Source organism: Salvelinus fontinalis, chromosome 37, assembly GCF_029448725.1.
Source record: "Salvelinus fontinalis isolate EN_2023a chromosome 37, ASM2944872v1, whole genome shotgun sequence".
NCBI lineage: Eukaryota > Metazoa > Chordata > Actinopteri > Salmoniformes > Salmonidae > Salvelinus > Salvelinus fontinalis.
This window is the reverse complement of record NC_074701.1, coordinates 25459844-25481115: the sequence shown is the minus strand read 5'-3', so window position 1 is coordinate 25481115 and position 21272 is coordinate 25459844. Positions and strand designations below refer to the sequence as shown.

General features: G+C 42.3%; 1 protein-coding gene across 2 annotated transcripts in view; it reads left to right on the top strand.

Moving 5' to 3' along the window:
* Positions 1-21272, top strand: part of LOC129836420 (protein FAM13B-like) — a 59358-nt gene that overhangs the window by 21733 nt on the left and 16353 nt on the right. For both annotated transcript variants that reach the window (XM_055902548.1, XM_055902547.1), the window contains exons 7-10: positions 16417-17082; positions 17332-17467; positions 18386-18477; positions 20371-20422. In XM_055902548.1, the coding sequence (XP_055758523.1) occupies positions 16417-17082; positions 17332-17467; positions 18386-18477; positions 20371-20422 (946 nt within the window). The remainder of the gene's footprint in view (positions 1-16416; positions 17083-17331; positions 17468-18385; positions 18478-20370; positions 20423-21272) is intronic.

Below are 21272 nucleotides of genomic sequence, written 5' to 3'. Positions count from 1 at the left end.
GAAAGTGAACTGTGTTTGTTACGACTTTTACTTCCTCTAGATAGTCAAGTTTGATCGTCTTCTCTTCACCCATGATCATTCAGCCAGTTCTATTGAAAAACTTTTCTTAAACTGAAGCAAACGGAACAAAAACAGGTATAAACATAGCTGAATTTGTCCAATAGACACTTTCATTTGCAACTGTTTGGACTAATGATTACACCCTAGATCAGCTAGATGCAGGCAAGAGTGTGCAAGGCGGTATTGAATGTGTCACTGTCTGTCACCTTGATTACTCAAGTTTTTCTCTCTACCTGTGCACCTACAGTGCATTCGGAAAGTATTCAGACCCCTTGACTTTTTCCACATTTTGTTACGTTACAACCTTATTCTAAAATGGATCAAATAAAATATTTTCCTCATCAATCTACACACAATACCCCATAATGACAAAGCGAAAAAAGGTTTTTATATGTTTTTGCAAAACCCCCCCAGAAATACCTTATTTACATAATTATTCAAAAACTTTGCTATGAAATTCAATTGATTAAACATGATTTGGAAAGGCACACACCTGTCTATATAAGGTCCCACAGTTGACAGTGTATGTCAGAGCAAAACCAAGCCACGAGGTCGAAGGAATTGTCCGTTGAGCTCAGAGATAGGATTGTGACGAGGCACAGATCTGGGGAAGGGTACCTAAACATTTCTGCAGCACTGAAGGTTCCCAGGAACCCGATGGTCACTCGGACAGAGCTCCAGAGTTCCTCTGTGGAGATGGAAGAACCTTCCAGAAGGACAACCACCACTACAGCACTCCACCAATCAGGCCTTTACGATAGAGTGGCCAGACGGAAGCTAGCTTGGAGTTTACCAAAAAGCACCTCAAGTACTCTCAGACCATGAGAAACATGATTATCTGGTCTGATGAAACCAAGATTGAACTCTTTGGCCTGAATTCCAAGCGTCAAGTTTGAAGGAAACCTGGCACCATCCCTACGGTGAAGCATGGTGGGGGCAGCATCATGCTTTGGGGAGGTTTTTTAGCGGCAGGGACTGTGAGACTAGTCAGGATCGAGGGATAGATGAACTGAGCATTGCAAAGGTTCACCTTCCAACAGGACAACAACCTTAAGCACACAGCAGTAGTGGAGAGAACAGTCTATAACTTGGGTGGATTTTTAGGGCCTTCCTCTGACACCACCTGATATAGAGGTCCTGGATGGCAGAGAGCTTGGCCCCTAGTAATGTACTGGGCCGTATGCGCTACCCTCTGTAGCGCCTTGCAGTCGGATGCCAAGCAGTTACCATACCAAGTGGTGATGCTGCCAGTCAAGATGGTCTCAATGGTGCAGCTGTAGAACATTTTGAGATGCTGAGGGCCCATGACAAATATTTTCAGCCTTCTGAGGGGGAAGAGGCGTTGTTGTGCCTTCTTCACGACTGTGTTGGTGTGTGGACCATAATAATTCCTTAGTGATGGGCTCCCAAGGGCTGCAGCGGTCTAAGGCACTGCATCTCAGTGCTAGAGGCGACACTACAGACCTGGTTTAGATTCCAGGCTGCATCACAACCGGCCGTGACCAGGAGTCCCATAGGGCGACGCACAATTGGCCCAGTGTTGTCCGGATTAGGGGAGGGTTTGGTCGGGGGGCTTTACTTGGCTCATCCCACTCTAGCGACTCCTTGTGGTGGCTCCTTGTGGTGGCTGAACCCCTCGCCAACAGCCAATAAAATTGCAGGGCGCCAAATACAAATCAACAGAAATCTCATGAATCACATTTCTCAAACATACAAGTATTAGGCACCATTTTAAAGATAAAATTCACGTTAATCCAGCCACAGTGTCTGATTTCAAAAATGCTTTACAGCGAAAGCTCCACAAACAATTATGTTAGGTCACTACCAAGTCGCAGAAAAACCCAGCCATTTTTCCCGCCAAAGAGAGGAGTCACAAAAAGCACAAATAGAGAAAAAATGAATCACTAACCTTTGATGATCTTCATCAGATGACACTCATAGGACTTCATGTTACACAATACATTTATGTTTTGTTCGGTAAAGTTCATATTTATATCCAAGAATCTTATTTTACATTGGCGTGTTACGTTCAGTAGTTCCTAAAACATGCAGTGATATTGCAGAGAGCCACATGAATTCACAGAAATACTCATAATAAATGTTGATGAAAATACAACTATTATATATGGAACTTTAGATACACTTCTCCTTAATGCAACCGCTGTGTCAGATTTCAAAAAAACTTTACGGAAAAAGCATAATCTGAGAACGGTGCTCAGAGCCCAAACCAGCCAGAGAAATATCCGCCATGTTGGGTAGTCAACACTATTCATAAATAGCATTAAAAATATTCACTTACCTTTGATGATCTTCATCAGAATGCACTCCCAGGAATCGCAGTTCCACAATAAATGATTGTTTTGTTCGATAATGTCCATCATTTATGTCCATTTATGTCTATTAGCTTCTTTTGTTAGGGTGTTTGGTAAACAAATCCAAAAGCGCGATCTTTGGTCCATTCGGACGAAACGTTCAAAAAGTTATATTACAGGTCGAAGAAACTTGTCAAACTAAGTATAGAATCAATCTTTAGGATGTTTTTATCATAAAAGTTCAATAATGTTCCAACCGGAGAATTCCATTGTCTGTAGAAAAGCAATGGAACGAGAGCTACCTCTCAAGTGAAAGCGCTTGACTGAGAACGAGGCTGTAGGCAGACCCCTTAGTCAAACAGCTCCCATCCGGCCCCCCTTCACATGAGCAGCCTGAAACAACGTTCTAAAGACGGTTGACATCTAGTGGAAGCCTTAGGAAGTGCAAATTAACCCATATCCCACTGTGTATTCGATAGGGGTGAGATCAAAAACTACAAACCTCAGATTTCCCACTTCCTGTTGTCACGTTCTGACCTTTATTTTCCCTTGTTTTGTCTTTATTTAGTATGGTCAGGGCGTGATTTGGGGTGGGCAGTCTATGTTATTTGTTTCTATGTTTAGGTTTGTTCATTTAGCCTGATACGGTTCTCAATCAGAGGCAGGTGTTTTGCATTGTCTCTGATTGGGAGCCATAATTAGGTTGCCTGTTTTCACTGTTGGTTTGTGGGTGTTTGTCTTCCGTGTCAGTGTTTTTCGCCACACGGTACTGTTTCGGTTCGTTCACATTTGTTATTTTGTTATTTGTGTAGTGTTCCGTTTATATTATTAAAACATGGACACTTACCACTCTGTGTATTGGTCCTCCGATCCTTCTCGCCTCTCCTCGTCAGATGAGGAGGAAGAGATAGACAGCCGTTACACCTGCTATGATTTTTTCTCAGGTTTTTGCCTGCCATATGAGTTCTGTTATACTCACAGACATCATTCAAACAGTTTTAGAAACTTCAGAGTGTTTTCTATCCAATACTAATAATAATATGCATATATTAGCATCTGGGACTGAGTAGGAGGCAGTTCACTCTGGGCACGCTATTCATCCAAAAGTGAAAATGCTGTCCCCTATCCCAAACAAGTTAAACAATGTTTCCTCCGACACATTGGTGCGGCTGTCTTCCATGTTAAGAGGGCGGGTGTTAAGGAGCGCGGTTTGGCAGGACACATGACTCGACCTTCGCTTCTCTCGAGCCCGTTGGGGGAGTTGCAGCGATGAGACAAGATCGTAATTGGATCGCAATTGGATATCACGGAATAAAACATTTAAAATAATGAAGAACATTCATCTGCTTAACACGGGGTGTAGAGCCTAACTGGCATACATAAGCAGCACGTGAGTTTCAAGTTTGGGGAAGATCATTTTCACCATAAAAATGCTCCTTTATAAAAGAAGCATTACATGCATAATTGCATTTGCGGTCACTTTTGATAATGGTGTTTTCCCGCTAATGGAACATTTGCGCTTATAGCCTTCTGCCGTGTGTGCATTGCTGCGCTTATAATGTGAAGAAATAGCCTAATAGTTTAGCACATTTTAAGCTAAAACTTTTGATCTGTTGTGTCAGCCTCATTGCTAGTGGTTGTATTTAACTGTCCCAGACTATGTTTAGAATATTTATTTATGGCACAGAATATGTAAACTTTTGTACTATGGGTGGATTGACATAGGCTAGTGCTTTTGCTGTTCGTTAGGGCTACTCATCTTTTTGGCTGACAAAAAGTAAATGTGGATAGTTCTTCCAATATCTTCAATATGCACCTCGGAATTGGATAAGGACGCGCGCAGTTGCGTTTCTGAAGTGTCTGTCTTCACTTGCAGCCTGTGAGAAAGACCTGATCACGTGATGGAGAGCCAAGTGAGTGAGAGGTGCTCCGGAGTTGGCAGCACTCAGGGAGAAGGGAACAACGGCAAAAGGCATGGATTTTTTTAGGGTGCATTACGGCCACACAAAGGGGATACTGCCTGGAAATTTGAGGCATTATCAATTGCTTGTCAAATTGTGAAAGAGAGACTGATGAAGTGTGTTCAGCCTGCGCAAAAAACAAAGCAGAGCTCATGCCTTTCAAGCTACTTTAAAAAAAACTTTTTTTACTCAAATCATCATTAGAGTCGCATCATGCAGCCTTATAATGTATTAAAAATCAAAACGTATAGCCCAACGTTTGTAGAACAACTAAAGTTACATTAATAACTCTAAATTAAGCATATAGGAGTACCTATTTCTTTGTTAACCGCTCCAAACAGAATAGCCGTATGTGCGCACTCCCTCAAATAATTTGGAGATCATATCCTTTCTATTTTATTCAGCCTTGTTGAATTGTATTCTTCAAACTATAAAATAATGCCACGTAATTCTAACCAAACCTTGTCTGCTAAATGAACTGGTGTAGCCCACAGCCATATGGCATAGCCAGATCAGGACTTACATAAGCACAACTCAGAGTATGCTATTCTGTTCTTCTGAAATAGACTACATTTTCTTATAATCCTGTTTCTTTAGACCTGTCTAAAATAAATTTGGGATTTATTGTGAAGTTGTAGGCTATATTACATGGATTTATTCAACTTTTTAAAATGTAGATGTTCCAAAGGTCTGCATCAGTGGCTTGTAGGCTGTGTGTGGAAGCCAGGAGATGCTAAATGTGTTTATGTTAATTAACGGTCAATTACCGTGAGACCAACAATTATTTGCTTGACAATCACCGTCTGACAAAATGTTGTGACCGCCACAGCCCTAAATAAGGTCAATTGAAGTTGTGTGTGTTTGGGAAATCATGTGTATCAGAGGGTAACTGGACCATACTAGAACTCCCAATGTCAGCAGTGGCCTCAATCCTTTGCCAGATAGCCTAGAGGGAGGGGTATGCAAATAGATTCAGTGGATGGTTGGAGGGCCGGAACATAATTATAATAATTTATACACTGAAAATTGACCACAACTAAGCACAAAAAGAGGTTGTGTTTGAAAATAACAATAATTGTATACCTTGATTACATTGAGACACGATCACGTCTATTTTTTTATTCACAGAAGTGCTTGGGAACAGATTTGCTAAATTACACAATTTTTTTGCTGAATTCCTGGTGATGTTAGTCTATTTTGACCTAAAATCCCCTCCAAAAATCACTCGCAGGCCGCCTGTTGCCGACCCCTGACCTAGATGCTCACTTGACACATGGTAGGGTCAACACACTCTCTATCGGTCAAAGAGTTCACCTTCCTTGTGCGTGTGTGTGTTGGTTTGTGTCTTTGGTGTGTGGTGGTATGTGGACATGGTCGGTGTGGGTAGCTACCCATGCTCCCAGACCACTGCCACCTGCCACCCTCTCTGGGCTGGTTGTGGATCAGGTTGTCAAAGGACAATTTAAAGTCAGACAACACCGTCTAGAACTAGTGTAATGAGATGCCTCTCATTACACTAGTGAGAGGGGCTTTGTAAATAGATAAGATATCATCATGAGGTACTTTATATTAAGGGATGATATTTGTTATAGAGCTGTATCCTAGTCAATTGCATAATGATGTTGTGTCTAGATGTGTGGACTCTTCCTCTTTGGCTGTTCAGTATGTAGTCTGAATCATATCTATCAAAGATCTTTAGGAGAATCCCTCTACACAGACTATATATTATTAAATCCCTTCTGTCCCTTGTTACATTGCATTGAGGGTAGTACTCAGCAGGGATTCTGACTGAGGGTCTGGGTAAGAGGTGTTGCTTTCTCTCTCTCTTTGACAGCCTCTGACCTACTTCCACCTGCGTTTCACAGCTTATAATGGTTTACCCTGAGCAGCATATCAAATTGCTAATTGCGCACTGAGGTGAGTGGGCCATCCTTAGTGTGTGCACATGCACACTGTGTGCTTATGTGTGACTGGGTTGAGGGGGCAGTACATCAGATGTACTCGGCTAGTTGGTTAGTTAGTTGGTTGGAATTGGTTGAGTGTCCTAAATATTCTCCTGTCTTTTCTGCTTCAGCATCACAGGAACAAGTAATTGAGCTACAGTGCTTTGCGAATAAAGACTAAATATTTACAGTGAATAAAACTTGTTTGGTTGCATGTTTAAAAATTGCAATGTTACACTGCATTCCTAAAAATGTATTTGTTAGTGTAATTACTATCCTATTTTTAGATTAGGCTAGATGACTGTTCTTGAAAAATGTTGTAGGATGCATTTAAGACATTCTAGTAGCGTTTCTACAATGCATACAGTATCAGTCAAAAGTTTGGAGACACCTACTCATTCAAGGGTTTTTCTTTATTTTTACTTTTTTCTACATTGTAGAATAATAGTGAAGACATCAAAACTACGAAATAACACATATGGAATCATTTAGTAACCAAAAAAGTGTTAAACAAAACAAATATATTCTATATTTGAGATTCTTCAAAGTAGCCACCCTTTGCCTTGATGATAGCTTTAAACACGCTTGGCATTCTCTCAACCAGCTTCATGAGGAATGCTTTTCCAACAGTCTTGAAGGAGTTCCCACATATGCTGAGCACTTGTTGGCTGCTTTTCCTTCACTCTGCGGTCCAACTCAGCCCAAACCATCTCAATTGGGTTGAGGTCAGGTGATTGTGGAGGTCAGTTCATCTGACGCAGCACCAGCATTCTCGTTCTTGGTCATATAGCCCTTACACAGCCTGGAGGTGTGTTTTGGGTCATTGTCCTGTTGATAACAAATGATAGTCCCACTAAGTGCAAATCAGATGGGATAGCATATCGCTGCAGAATGCTGTGGTAACCATTCTGGTTGTGTGCCTTGAATTCTAAATAAATCACAGTGTCACCGGCAAAGCACCCCCACACCATTACACCACGTCCTCCATGCTTCACGGTGGGAACCACACATGCGGAGATCATCTGTTCACCTACTCTGCGTCTCACAAAGACACGGAGGTTGGGCCCAAAAATCTCACATTTGGACTCATCAGACCAAAGAATAGATTTCCACCGGTCTAATGTCCATTGCTTGTGTTTCTTGGCCCAAGCAAGTCTCTTTTTATTATTGGTGTCCTTTAGTAGTGTTCTTTGCAGCAATTCGACCATGAAGGCCTGATTCACACAGTCTCCTCTGAACAGTTGATGTTGAGATGTGTCTGTTACTTGAACTGTGTGAAGCATGTATTTGGGCTACAATCTGAGGTGCAGTTAACTCTAATTAATTTATCCTCTGCAGCAGAGGTAACTCTGGGTCTTTCTTTCCTGGTGCGGTCCACACGAGAGCCAGTTTCATCATAGGGCTTGATGGTTTTTGCGACTGCACTTGAAGAAACTTTCAAAGTTTTTGAAATGCTCCTGAAATGCTCCACTGCGATGCAGTGCCCTAGACCACTGCGCCACCCGGGAGGCTTACCTCACTACCTCATGAAGCTGGTTGAGAGAATGCTAAGAGTGTGCAAAGCTCTCATCAAGGCAAAGGGTGGCTACTTTGAAGAATCTAAAATATATATGAGTAGGTGTGTCCAAACTTTTGACTGGTACTGTATGTTTTGCTACTCAGTTGAGTTGAATGAGGTGAACTCAGTGTGAAGTTGCTGCTGCTAAATAAAATAAGTAGGGTAGACCGGGGTTGGTTGTCACAATTTTTATTTCTCAGCACCAGTATATCTTACCAGGCTTTTTTCAGTATTAATAGAAAGACCAAGGTATTGGTTTGAAATAGGAACATTTTTTATCCTCACATCTTATTCCAACATGGTGTTAGGGCTGGGCGGTATGGCCAAAATATTATATCACGGTATTTTTTTAAAAATTGGACAGTATGACGGTATTTTTAGTTTTTGAATAATAAAAGTTCTACATTTTCTTAATGAGTAGTGAGTGATCCTAGGGTGGCAACACATAAACTCAGCAAAAAAAGAAACGTCCCTTTTTCAGGACCCTGTCTTTAAAAAATAATTCCTAAAAATCCAAATAACTTCACAGATCTTCATTGTAAAGGGTTTAAACACTGTTTCCCATGCTTGTTCAATGAACCATAAACAATTTATGAACATGCACCCGTGGAAAGGTCGTTAAGAGACTAACAGTTTACAGATGGTAGGCAATTAAGGTCACAGTGATGAAAACTTAGGACACTAAGAGACCTGTCTACTGACTCTGAAAAACACCAATAGAAAGATGCCCAGGGTCCCTGCTCATCTGCGTGAATGTGCCGTAGGCATGCTGCGAGGAGGCATGAGGACTGCAGATGTGGCCAGGGCAATAAATTGCAATGTCCGTACTGTGAGACGCCTAAGACAGCGCTATAGGGAGACAGGACGGACAGCTGATTGTCCTCGCAGTGGCAGACCACGTGTAACAACACCTGCACAGGATCGGTACATCCGAACATCACACCTGCGGGACAGGAATAGGATGGCAACAACTGCCCGAGTTACACCAGGAACGCACAATCCCTTCATCAGTGCTCAGACTGTCCGCAATAGGCTGAGAGAGGCTGGACTGAGGGCTTGTAGGCCTGTTGTAAGGCAGGTCCTTACCAGACATCACCGGCAACAACGTCGCCTATGGGCACAAACCCACCGTCGCTGGACCAGACAGGACTGGCAAAAAGTGCTCTTCACTGACGAGTCACGGTTTTGTCTCACCAGAGGTGATGGTCGGATTCGCGTTTATCGTTGAAGGAGTGAGTGTTACACCGAGGCCTGTACTCTGGAGCGGGATCGATTTGGAGGTGGAGGGTCCCTCATGGTCTGGGGCGGTGTGTCACAGCATCATCGGACTAAGCTTGTTGTCATTGCAGGCAATCTCAAGGCTGTGTGTTACAGGGAAGACATCCTCCTCCCTCATGTGGTACCATTCCTGCAGGCTCATCCTGACATGATCCTCCAGCATGACAATGCAACCAGCCATACTGCTCGTTCTGTGCGTGATTTCCTGCAAGACAGGAATGTCAGTATTCTGCCATGGCCAGCGAAGAGCCCGGATCTCAATCCCATTGAGCACTTCTGGGACGTGTTGGATTGGAGGCCATTCCCCCCAGAAATGTCCGGGAACTTGCAGGTGCCATGGTGGAAGAGGGGGGTAACATCTCACGGCAAGAACTGGTAAATCTGGTGCAGTCCATGAGGAGGAGATGCACTGCAGTACTTAATGCAGCTGGTGGCCACACCAGATACTGATTTTGACCCCCCCTTTGTTCAGGGACATATTATTCCATTTCTGTTAATCACATGGCTGTGGAACTTGTTCAGTTTATGTCTCAGTTGTTGAATCTTGTTATGTTCATACAAATATTTACAAATGTTAAGTTTGCTGAAAATAAATGCAGTTGACAGTGAGAGGATGTTTCTTTTTTTGCTGAGTTTACATTCTAAGTGATTTCAGTGAGTCTTTCTCCATTCTGATTGTTTTATACTGTTCAATTCAACTTCAACCAAAACAAATTTCAGCACTTTTATAATTTCTGCATTTCCTGCACTCAATTGTAGTGGTGGAAAAAAATACCCAATTGTCATACTTGAGTAAAAGTAAAGATGCGTTAATAGAAAATGACTCAAGTAAAAGTAAAAGTCACCCAGTAAAATACTACTTGAGTAAAAGTCTAAAAGTTTTTGGTTTTAAATATACTTAAGTATCAAAAGTAAATGTAATTGATAAAATGTACCTAAGTATCAAAAGTAAAAGTATAAATAATTTCAAATTCCTTATATTAAGCAAACCAGATGGCACCATTGTCTTGTTTTTTAAATTTACGGTTGGCCAAGGGCACACTCCAACACTCAGACATAATTTACAAAGTATTTGTGTTTAGTGAGTCCTCCAGATCAGAGGCAGTAGATGGCCAGTAGATGGATGTTCTCTTGGCAAGTGCGTGAATTGGACCATTTTCCTGTCCTGCTAAGCATTCAAAATGTAATGAGTACTTTTAGGTGTCAGGGAAAATGTATGGAGTAAAAAGTACAGTATTTTCTTTAGGAATGTAGTGAAGTAAAAGTAAGTTGTCAAAAATAAAAATAGTAAAGTACAGATACAAAAAAAATCGACTTAAGTAGTACTTGAAATGATTTTTACTTAAGTACTTTACACCACTGTTAAATTGAGATAGTGTTCACACTGCCACGTGGGGCTGCAGGATATGGGCAAATAATCTAGGATGTATTTTTAACTAAACGTTGCAATTGCGATTTGACTTGCGAATTAGAGCAAAACTGTTTGAATCATGGAAATATAATGACTATTCAAATTATATAGTTCGAATATAATAGTGGACACTTTGAATACAGTGTTGTTTGAGATGACAACGAAATAAAATGCCAGGGAGGAGTTATTGTGACAGGGTAGGATCTAAAGTGTTGATACGTGTTTCCTAGGGGACCCTATAGGCTTTGGCTTCATTGCATGTGAGACCCTATAGGCTTTGGCTTCATTGCATGTTTTCTCTTAGCTACTTCATGTAGCTAACATATTCTTGCTTTGTATATTCCTCATTGATTTAGAAGATGCTGTTGCACAAACAACATGCTGATTTAGATCTACACCATCACTGGTATTAACAGGCTGTATTAGCTAGCTACGTTTGCGCTTACTCAGTACATTTATTAGCTAGCTTTTAGCATTAGCGGTTAAAAATTAGCGTCTCACAAGATGTATGGCAACTTGCTAAGAAAAGACAAACGAGCTGTTTGCTGGTGTAAGATGTATGGCAACTTGCTAAGAAAAGACACGAGTTGTTTGCTGGTGTAAGAATCACAAACTAATATAGAACACCAGTGGATATATATTAAAAAGCAAGGTGAAAACAGCATTGTCATTATTGTCATCAATATTGTTGCATGTGCTGCATTGACCACGCAGACTGAACGCAAGTGTCTCGTGGTTGAGGCTAGGTCTGTGGAAAGTGGCAAGGAGACAACGCGCGGAGAGAGATGACTCAAGTAGCGAAGTAAACTATCAAATTTGACATTACACAAGGCGTATCACATTTAACAAACCAAACATTCAAATACCGGTATAGAAGGTAAAGTAAAAACCCAAACCGGTCCCTGCATCAATACCGGTATATCATAAAATACGGTATACTGCCCAACCGTACATGACGTTATAAGCCATCAAACACACTCGGTCCACTAGTGACAACCAGGCCCATCGTGGGGTTGGTTGTCAGTGTTTGCTAGTAGCTTCTTCCTGTTGTAATAGGAAATTAACAATATAGTATACAGTCTTAGAAATAGCCTTTCTTGGATATCAACATTCAGCATTTTATGCCTTGATAATAACATGACATGTTGAGCAAATTTGTCTGTGTGGGTATGTGACAGAAAAAGAGGAAATGAAGGGAGCTTTTTATAGCAGAAGCACAAAGGACCTTGGGATTTGTTGTATCCTAGCAGTGGCAGTGTCCCTGAACAATATGGTTACAATGGGTTTGATTGTGACAAGGGTATTTCCATGTAAAAGGCCCCATGAGCACTAACATAGGTGCACATAACATTTGGTGTCAAATGAGCTAAGAGTCAAGACTATGTTTTATTTACTAAGGCATACTAAGGCATTTTTCAACCATTTTCCATCTTAAAAAAATAGGAATAAGCAATGGCTTTTGATTTCAGGTCAAGTGGATGGAAACAGACGGAAAAGGGGTCTTAGAAAACAGTATAGTACAGTAGAGTAAGTAGAGCACACTAGAGTAGAATACAATATAATTGACTACTGAACTATACTGTACTGAACTCTACTCTACTGAACTATACTGTACTGTGTTGTGCTCTATGATGCTTTACTGTGCTCTACTGTGATGTCCATACCTGCGAAACATAGATGTCTATTATTGGTACAGACTTGGTGCAGGCTGCCAGTGTGTAGAATAATACCCAAACATGCAAAGGAGGATTCTAAATGTTTCTACCTTGTGTACCTTTTCAGGATGCGTCACCATGAAGAGAATTACATTCGTAATTATGCATTTCTGTATAGTACAGATTAGGGACCCATGATGTCATTCTGTTACCATCATTCTTTTACCATGGAATTGCCCACAACCAACACAATTTTTTAAATAATGGAGTTGAATGTGACAACCAACTCCACATTCCATGAGACACCCATCCCCAATACCCTCAATGCTGATTAAGATGCTAGTTACCATGTGGCTTTAAATTATTTATTTTTATAACCTTTATTTAACCAGATAGGCCAGTTGGAAAGAAGTTCTCATTTACAACTGCGACCTGGCCAAGATAAAGCAAAGCAGTGTGACACAGACAACAATACAGAGTTACACATGGAATAAACAAACGTACAGTCAATAACACAATAGAAAAGTCTATAAACAGTGTGTGCAAATGAGGTAAGATTAGGGAGGTAAGGCAATAAATAGGTCATAGTGGCGAAATAATTACAATTTAGCAATTAAATACTGGAGTGATAGATGTGCAGAAGATGAATGTGCAAGTAGAGATACTTGGGTGCAAAGGAGCAAAAATAAATAATTAACAATATGGAGATGAGGTAGTTGGATGGGTTATTTACAGATGGGCTATGTACAGGTGCAGTGATCTGTAAGCTGATGCTTAAAGTTAGTAAGGGAGATATGAGTCTCCAGCTTCAGTGATTTTTGCAATTCATTCCAGTCATTGGCAGCAGAGAACTGGAAGGAAAGGCGGCCAAACCAGGAATTGGCTTTGGGGGTGACCAGTGAAATATACCCGCTGGAGCGCGTGCTACGGGTGGGTGCTGCTATGGTGAGCAATGAGCTGAGATAAGATGGGGCTTTACCTAGCAAAGACTTATAGATGATCTGGATTTGTGGGTGGGTTTGGCGACGAATATGAAGCGAGGGCCAGCCAACGAGAGCATACAGGTCGAAGTGGTGGGTAGTATATGGGGCTTTGGTGACAAAACGGATGGCACTGTGATAGACTGCATCCAATTTCCTGAGTAGAGTGTTAGAGGCTATTTTGTAAATTACATCGCCAAAGTCCAGGATCGGTAGGATAGTCAGTTTTACGAGGGTTTACGTTTGGCATGAGTGAAGGAGGCTTTGTTCCGAAATAGGCAGCCGATTCTAGATTTAATTTTGGATTGGAGATGCATAATGTGAGTCTGGAAGGAGAGTTTACAGTCTAACCAGACACCTAGGTATTTGTAGTTATCTACATATTCTAAGTCAGAACCGTCCAGAGTAGTGATGCTGGACGGGCGGGCAGGTGCGGGCAGCGATCGGTTGAAAAGCATGCATTTAGTTTTACTTGCATTTAAGAGCAGTTGAAGGCCACGGAAGGAGAGTTGTATGGCATTGAAGTTCGTCAGAAGGTTAGTTAACACAGTGTCCAAAGAAGGGCCAGATGCATATAGAATGGTGTCGTCTGTGTAGAGGTGGATCAGGGAATCACCCGCAGCAAGAGTGACATCATTGATGTATACAGAGACAAGAGTCGGCCCGAGAATTGAACCCTGTGGCACCTCCATAGAGACTGCCAGAGGTCCGGACAACAGGCCCTCCGATTTGACACACTGAAATCTGTCTGAGATGTAGTTGGTGAACCAGGCGAGGCAGTCATTTGAGAAACCCAGGCTGTTGAGTCTGTCGATAAGAATGTGGTGATTGACAGAGTCGAAAGCCTTGGCCAGGTCGATGAATATGGCTGCACAGTATTGTCTTTTATCGGATATGATATCGTTTAGGACCTTGAGTGTGGCTGAGGTGCACCCATGATCAGCTCTGAAACCAGATTGCATAGTGGAGAAGGTACGGTGGGATTCGAAATGGTCGGTGATCTGTTTGTTAACTTGGTTTTCGAAGACCTTAGAAAGGCAGGGTAGGATAGATGTAGGTCTGGGTCTAACAGTTTGAGTCTAGAGTGTCTCCCCCTTTGAAGAGGGGGATGACTGCGGCAGCTTTCCAATCTTTGGGGATCTCAGACGATACAAAAGAGAGGTTGAACAGGCTGGTAATAGGGGTTTCAACAATTGCGGCAGATAATTTTAGAAAGAGAGGGTCCAGATTGTCTAGCCCAGCTGATTTGTAGGGGTCCAGATTTTGCAGCTCTTTCAGAACATCAGATATCTGGATTTGGGTGAAGGAGATATGGGGGAGGCTTGGGCAAGTTGCTGTGGGGGGTGCAGAGCTGTTGGCTGGGGTAGAGGTAGCCAGGTGGAAAGCATGGCCAGCTGTAGAAAAATGCTTATTGAAATTCTCAATTATCGTGGATTTATCGGTGGTGACAGTGTTTCCTAGCCTCAGTGCAGTGGGCAGCTAGGAGGAGGTGCTCTTATTCTCCATGGACTTTACAGTGTCCCGGAACTTTTTGGAGTTTGTGCTACAGGATGCAAATTTCTGTTTGAAAAAGCTAGCCTTTGCTTTCCTAACTGCCTGTGTATATTGGTTCCTAACTTCCCTGAAAAGTTGCATATCGCGGGGGCTATTCGATGCTAATGCAGTACGCCACAGGAAGTTTTTATGCTGGTCAAGAGCAGTCAGGTCTGGAATGAACTAAGGGCTATATCTGTTCCTGGTTCAACATTTTTGGAATGGGGCATGCTTATTTAAGATGGTGAGGAAAGCACTTTTGAAGAATAACCAGGCATCCTTTACTGACGGAATGAGGTCAATATCCTTCCATGATATCCGGGCCAGGTCGATTAGAAAGGCCTGCTCGCTGAAGTGTTTTAGGGAGCGTTTGACAGTGATGAGGGGTGGTCGTTTGACCGCAGACCCATTACGGACGCAGGCAATGAGACAGTGATCGCTGAGATCCTGGTTGAAGACAGCAAAGGTGTATTTAGAGGGCAGGTTGGTCAGGATGATATCTATGAGAGTGCCCATGTTTACGGATTTGGGGTTGTTCCTGGTAGGTTCATTGATAATTTGTGTGAGATTGAGGGCATCTAGCTTAGATTGTAGGACGGCCGGGGTTTTAAGCATGTCCCAGTTTAGGTCACCTAACAGTACAAGCTCTGAAGATAGATGGGGGGCAATCAATTCACATATGGTGTCCAGGGCACAGCTGGGGGCTGAAGGTGGTCTATAACAAGCGGCAACGGTGAGAGACTTGTTTCTGGAAAGGTGGATTTTTAAAAGTAGAAGCTCGAATTGTTTGGGTACAGACATGGATAGTATGACAGAACTCTGCAGGCTATCTCTGCAGTAGATTAAAACTCTGCCCCCTTCTGGCAGTTCTATCTTGTCGGAAAATGTTATAGTTAGTGATGGAAATTTCAGGATTTTTGGTGGCCTTCCTAAGCCAGGATTCAGACACGGCTAGGACATCCGGGTTGGCAGAGTGTGCTAAAGCAGTGAATAAAACACTGACCTAGGAACTCATGGATACTCCCAGATAGCAAACATTTACAAAGATTATTATTTTTTTTACCTATAAAAAACAGAAATTCTCCTCACCTCAATGTTTTTTCATGCTGATGTGAATTCAACAGGTGGATGAGTTATTTCAAAGAATTCACACATTTTAACCTTACAATTAATTACAGAGCACCATTTAAATATAGAGTAATTAGCACTGTGACAACCAACCCCGATCTCCACTAAGCCTTGTCCGAACCAGAATGGCCCATAGGGGCAGGAGCCTATCTTGTGTTTCTGTAGTGTGAGACAGCTTGGACACGATACTAGTTGGTGCTGCTAACCCTGTGCATAAGCGTTAGACCACTTTGGTTACGTTCTCAGACTACTGGCAGCACATGTATCTACCTTGGCAGATCAGTTGTGTTTCATTGAGAGCAGGGAGATAATGACCAATTGGTCACCCAGAAGTAAGAAGACAGTTCTTGATTTTGTGAAAGTCAATCTTTACAAAGGCTTTGGTGTATGCTTAATTTAGCCTAATTCAAGTGGATCTTCAGAATATTGTTGTCCATTCTTGAACTTGTTACTCAAATTTGCACAATGTATATTATTTTGGCTATTATTGGAGGAAAAGGGGACAAAAGGGGACAATAATAAGCATTATGTCCTCCAGCTAAACACAAATATCACTCGTACCTTTAACATTGGACTTGTATGATCCCCTCTGTGTAGTCCTGAGACTTTGGACCTTGGCTCGCACCTCACCACCCACACACAGCACCTAATCCCAGACCTGTTGGAGGATGTTGTGGATGGAGAGCCTGGCTGTGTTCTCACCTGCTCCACATATCCTGGACCAGCTGGGGAGCCTAGCCAACAGGAGGAGGAGAATCCTGGACCAGTTGAGGAGCCTAGCCAACAGGAGGAGGAGGATGCTGGACCAGCTGAGGAGCCTAGTCAACAGAAGGAGGAGAATCCTGGACCAGCTGGGGAGCCTAGCCAACATGAGGAGGAGAATCCTGGACCAGCTGAGGAGCCTAGCCAACAGGAGGAGGAGGATCCTGGACCAGCTGAGGAGACTAGCCAACAGGAGGAGGAGGATCCTGGACCAGCTGAGGAGCCTAACCAACAGGAGAATCCTGGACCAGCTGAGGAGCCTAGCCAACAGGAGGAGGAGAATCCTGGACCAGCTGGGGAGCCTCGCCAACAGGAGGAGGAGGAGGATTTTGGACCAGCTGAGGAGCCTAACCAACAGGAGGAGAATCCTGGACCAGCTGAGGATCCTAGCCAACAGGAGGAGGAGAATGCTGGACCAGCTGGGGAGCCTAGCCAACAGGAGGAGGAGAATCCTGGACCAGCTGGCGAGCCTAGCCAACATCCTGGATGTCCCAGGGGAAGGTGGGTCTCTGTGGTGCTGTGGCCCGTCCTTCATACCTCCTGAGCTCTCCTGAGCGTTCCCTCCCCCATATGACCCCTGCATCTGTTCACTTACTTTACATGCAGTTTATTAATGTATTAATGCTTCATTGTGATGTCCTTACTGAGAAGATCAAGGTGATCCACCTTAACCTGCATGCTCAAGTCTCAGGTCATTATGGTAAAAGTATTGAGGAATGCACTTCAACTTGGATATTTCTTCCTGAGCAGGACAAGGTCACAACAGGAGAAAGACCCAGCTACCTCCTCCAGCATAAAGGAGGAAGAGGACGAAGAGAAGGAGAGGGGCACAACCCCTTTAGCCGTCTGTGTACTCATGGACCACAGTAAAGAAGACTATTACCAGGTGTGTATAGAGCTCCCTCTCTCTCAATCTCCCCCCACACACTCTCTCTCTCGCTCTCTCTTGCTCTCTCTCACATCTCTTTCCTCAATAACAATGCAAAATGCATGGCAAGCGGTACCAGAGTGCCAATTCTAGGACAAAAAGGCTTCTCAACAGTTTTTACACCCAAGCCATAAGACTCCTGAACAGGTAATCAAATGGCTACCCGGACTATTTGCATTGTGTGCCCCCCCCCAGCCCCTCTTTTTACGCTGCTGCTACTCTCTGTTTATCATATATGCATAGTCACTTTAACTATACATTCATGTACATAGTACCTCAATTGGGTCGACCAACCAGTGTCTGTATGTAGCCTCGCTACTTTTATAGCCTTGCTACTGTATATAGCCTGTCTTTTTACTGTTGTTTTATTTCTTTACTTACCTAATGTTCACCTAATACTTTTTTTGCACTATTGGTTAGAGCCTGTAAGTAAGCATTTCACTGTAAGGCCTACACCTGTTGTATTCGGCGCACGTAACAAATAAACTTTGATTTGATTTGAAAACAAATGATTGGTGATTCACCCTCAGCTCAACACACTTTAAGTGTATGCATGTATTTACCACTCTATATTATTCAGTGATAGACTAGATGTTAACATCGTCACACATCCAGAGCTATTTCTAAACCACAGTGTTATTATGACGTGCAACACGGCTCCCTATTAAGCAGTCTATAGAAAGAAATAACTAGCTAATGAGCAGAAGTGTACATTCGCTGAGATATGTTTGGTGAAATATGAATTTGTCAGAATGGGTAAATTGCGGCAATAATTTATGCCAATATTCTCAGAGTACATAATGGTATGTTGTGTTTCATTTAATGAGTCTGTGTGTACAGTCTATTGATAAAGACATTGTCCGTATTGGGTTTTAGGATCATGACCCCTCCAGCTCTGAGCGCGTCAGGTGTGTGGCAGTGAGCTGGCAGGCTCAGGACACCCAGAACCAAGACCAGCACAAAAACAGGTACAAGGCTTTTAGGGAAGATACACTTTTATTTGTGTCAACAGATATATTACTTTCATGATAATATCAATCACATGCAAGGGCTGAGGGAGTGGCCAATACAGTAGAGGAAGTAGGAGGAAGTTATTTTGGTAATGATTTAGGGAATAAGGCATGTGTTCTCTCACTGCTGGCTGATTCACAGGCATCACCAAGCCTATCCCAACAGTCCCATCAAATCAAGACAAGTCTTTCTAATGATTGACTATAATGACTCATATGGTATAATGCAATTATCGCAACTGAACAATCACCTTTCAATGCTCAACTCTATTTTAATTGGTGTGCTATGAAAGAAGCCTTAACCCGAACCACTTTTTCACCTTCATGTTGAAAACAAACAGATGATTAAGAACCATTTGAGGAAGGTCAGGAACAACAGAACGGTGGTATCTCTGCTGCTAGAGGAGAGGGAAAAACTGTATTGATCCATCTACTGCTCTTCTGACCCAATCCAAATGTAGCGTCTTTAATTCGGACTGTAACAATCTTTCGGCTGAAAACCTCTGCCGTGATATAGTCCTGAAAGACACGATAATCTTTTAGATATTCCTACAGTAGCAACATGAGCATGTTTGCGGACCCTTGAATGATGTGAGTATCAGTTTTGTTGGGTGAGATGAGGGCAGTGGAAGGTAGGCCCCTAAATGGCAGGTACTGATCTTGGCTCCTGAAGAGTCCACAAAAACACATGATCTTTAAACCTGGACTGTCGAAATCGACACAGAGCTCAAGTAGTTGTACACTTTTTATCCCGATTTACATCCACTGACATGCATAAGAGAAACCTGTATGATGTCATTGTAGGTACAGCAAACGTAGGACCAAGATTCCAAATAATGGACCTAGCAACGAACTAGCCTGATTGTCATCATTACAACGCCACAGAAAAGGGATATTAAAACAATTCTACCAGACAATCGTAAATAATGTATTCAGTTTCTGAAGCATTATCCCTCATTCTTAATATATTCTTAGCCCACTTAACTAAATAGGTATTAACTGATGTTAAGAATATAAGGACATATAATAATGTATTTGACTTCTATAGCGCTTTTCATTACAGACAAAATCTCAAAGCTCTTCAAAAGCAATAACCAATAAAAACTCGTGACAAGGCTACAACAATTGTAGCTATGTCAGACATAGTTGTGTAGAAACAGGAGTTCTAAATTTGGACCAGCCAGACAAATCTGTGGCAATGCCTTTTTCTCTGTATGTTGTTTTGAATTCAGCATTGGTGTCCTGCAGCTCAGATTCTCTCCACTAGCTGAGCTCAGTGCTGCAGAAGTAGGTTAACAGAACACAGGAGTGCCTACAGTCATGACTCGGATATGATTCCAGTCCAAATAACGACAGTCATGTCTAGTCACGCGGAACATACACTTACCCAGTACTCTTGCAGGGTGGCACAGCACTGCCTGTAATGTACTGCTGCTAAATGCAGCTAAATGCCTCATTGATTTAACTAATTGTTATTGTATGGATCTAGATTCTTCATTGATTTAACTTATGATAATTGTATCCATCACCATTAATTGAAAAGCATTCTATTTTTTATCACACAGGGCTCTTAGGCTGCATTTACAAAGGCAGCCCAATTCTGACCAATCACATTAGATCTTTTCACAACAGATTTTTTTCAAAACAAAAAAAAAATCTAAATTGGTTGCCAGTGTAAACGCAAGTTTCGTCAAAACCACTTAATATAGTCAGATATTGTGATATCCCATTAAATATTATTTTAATATGCCCATTCTGACCTGTAACAAATGGAATCATAAAACAGTTTTATTTATTTACTGTGATAACTTTGCAGTTGATTTCTTTCAACGTAAAATGTTTAATTTTCAGCATGACCCGATTACAGATGGCCGATGGAATAAACCTGTCTGACTCTGAAAAGGTAACTATATCCTCTGAAAGTCAAGATAGTATTTCATTTATGACATGAGACACTATATCAAGCTACATCTTATAATTTATAATGAGAAGAGTGACAAATACAACGACAAAAACATGTTGATGTATGGGTATTTTTGAACAGCTCAGAATATAATGGTTCACTTCAGTTCTCATATTAGATAATGAGTTAATTAAAGATATGTGTCTTTTTTATTCATACTACAGTATATCTTTTCTGAAGTGGAATACTTTTGCATTGGCTAATGGCTAGTGTGTGTCCATACTGGTTAGTGTGTGTTAGCGTTTGCGTGTGTGTGTGTGTGTGTGTGTTTGAGTAACAGCCCCCTCCCTCTCCTCTTTCTCCTCTCTGACGCACACGGCGAGAGGGAGGTTCTAGAACATCACCAAATCATGATGTCAAACTAAACTAAATGAACCCCTCTTTCCCCCACCCTAGCCCATATTTATGCATAAAAAGCCATTTTATCCTAGTACTGCTGCTCACACTGAGCTAACAACGTCAGCCTCTCTGCTCTCCAGTTAGAATGCTCAGCCTCACAACGTTACCACGGAGACGCCCCCCCACATCATATTCCCACACGCGTGGTTTTCCTGACGTTTCCCTGGCGCTATGAATAATCCATGTGGAGGAGAGCTGGAGCAGTAGAAAGATCACTGGGAAAGCAGACAGACCGGGAAAACACATATATGGATTCTACTGAATCAGGGAATAGAGGAGTGATAAGGAGAACACACAGTGATACTACGCCCGAAGGGATCTCACCGTTCTGAGTAACCGGAGAACGCTGTCGCACACACAGGGATCTAACAACTGGGATCACATGTGGACC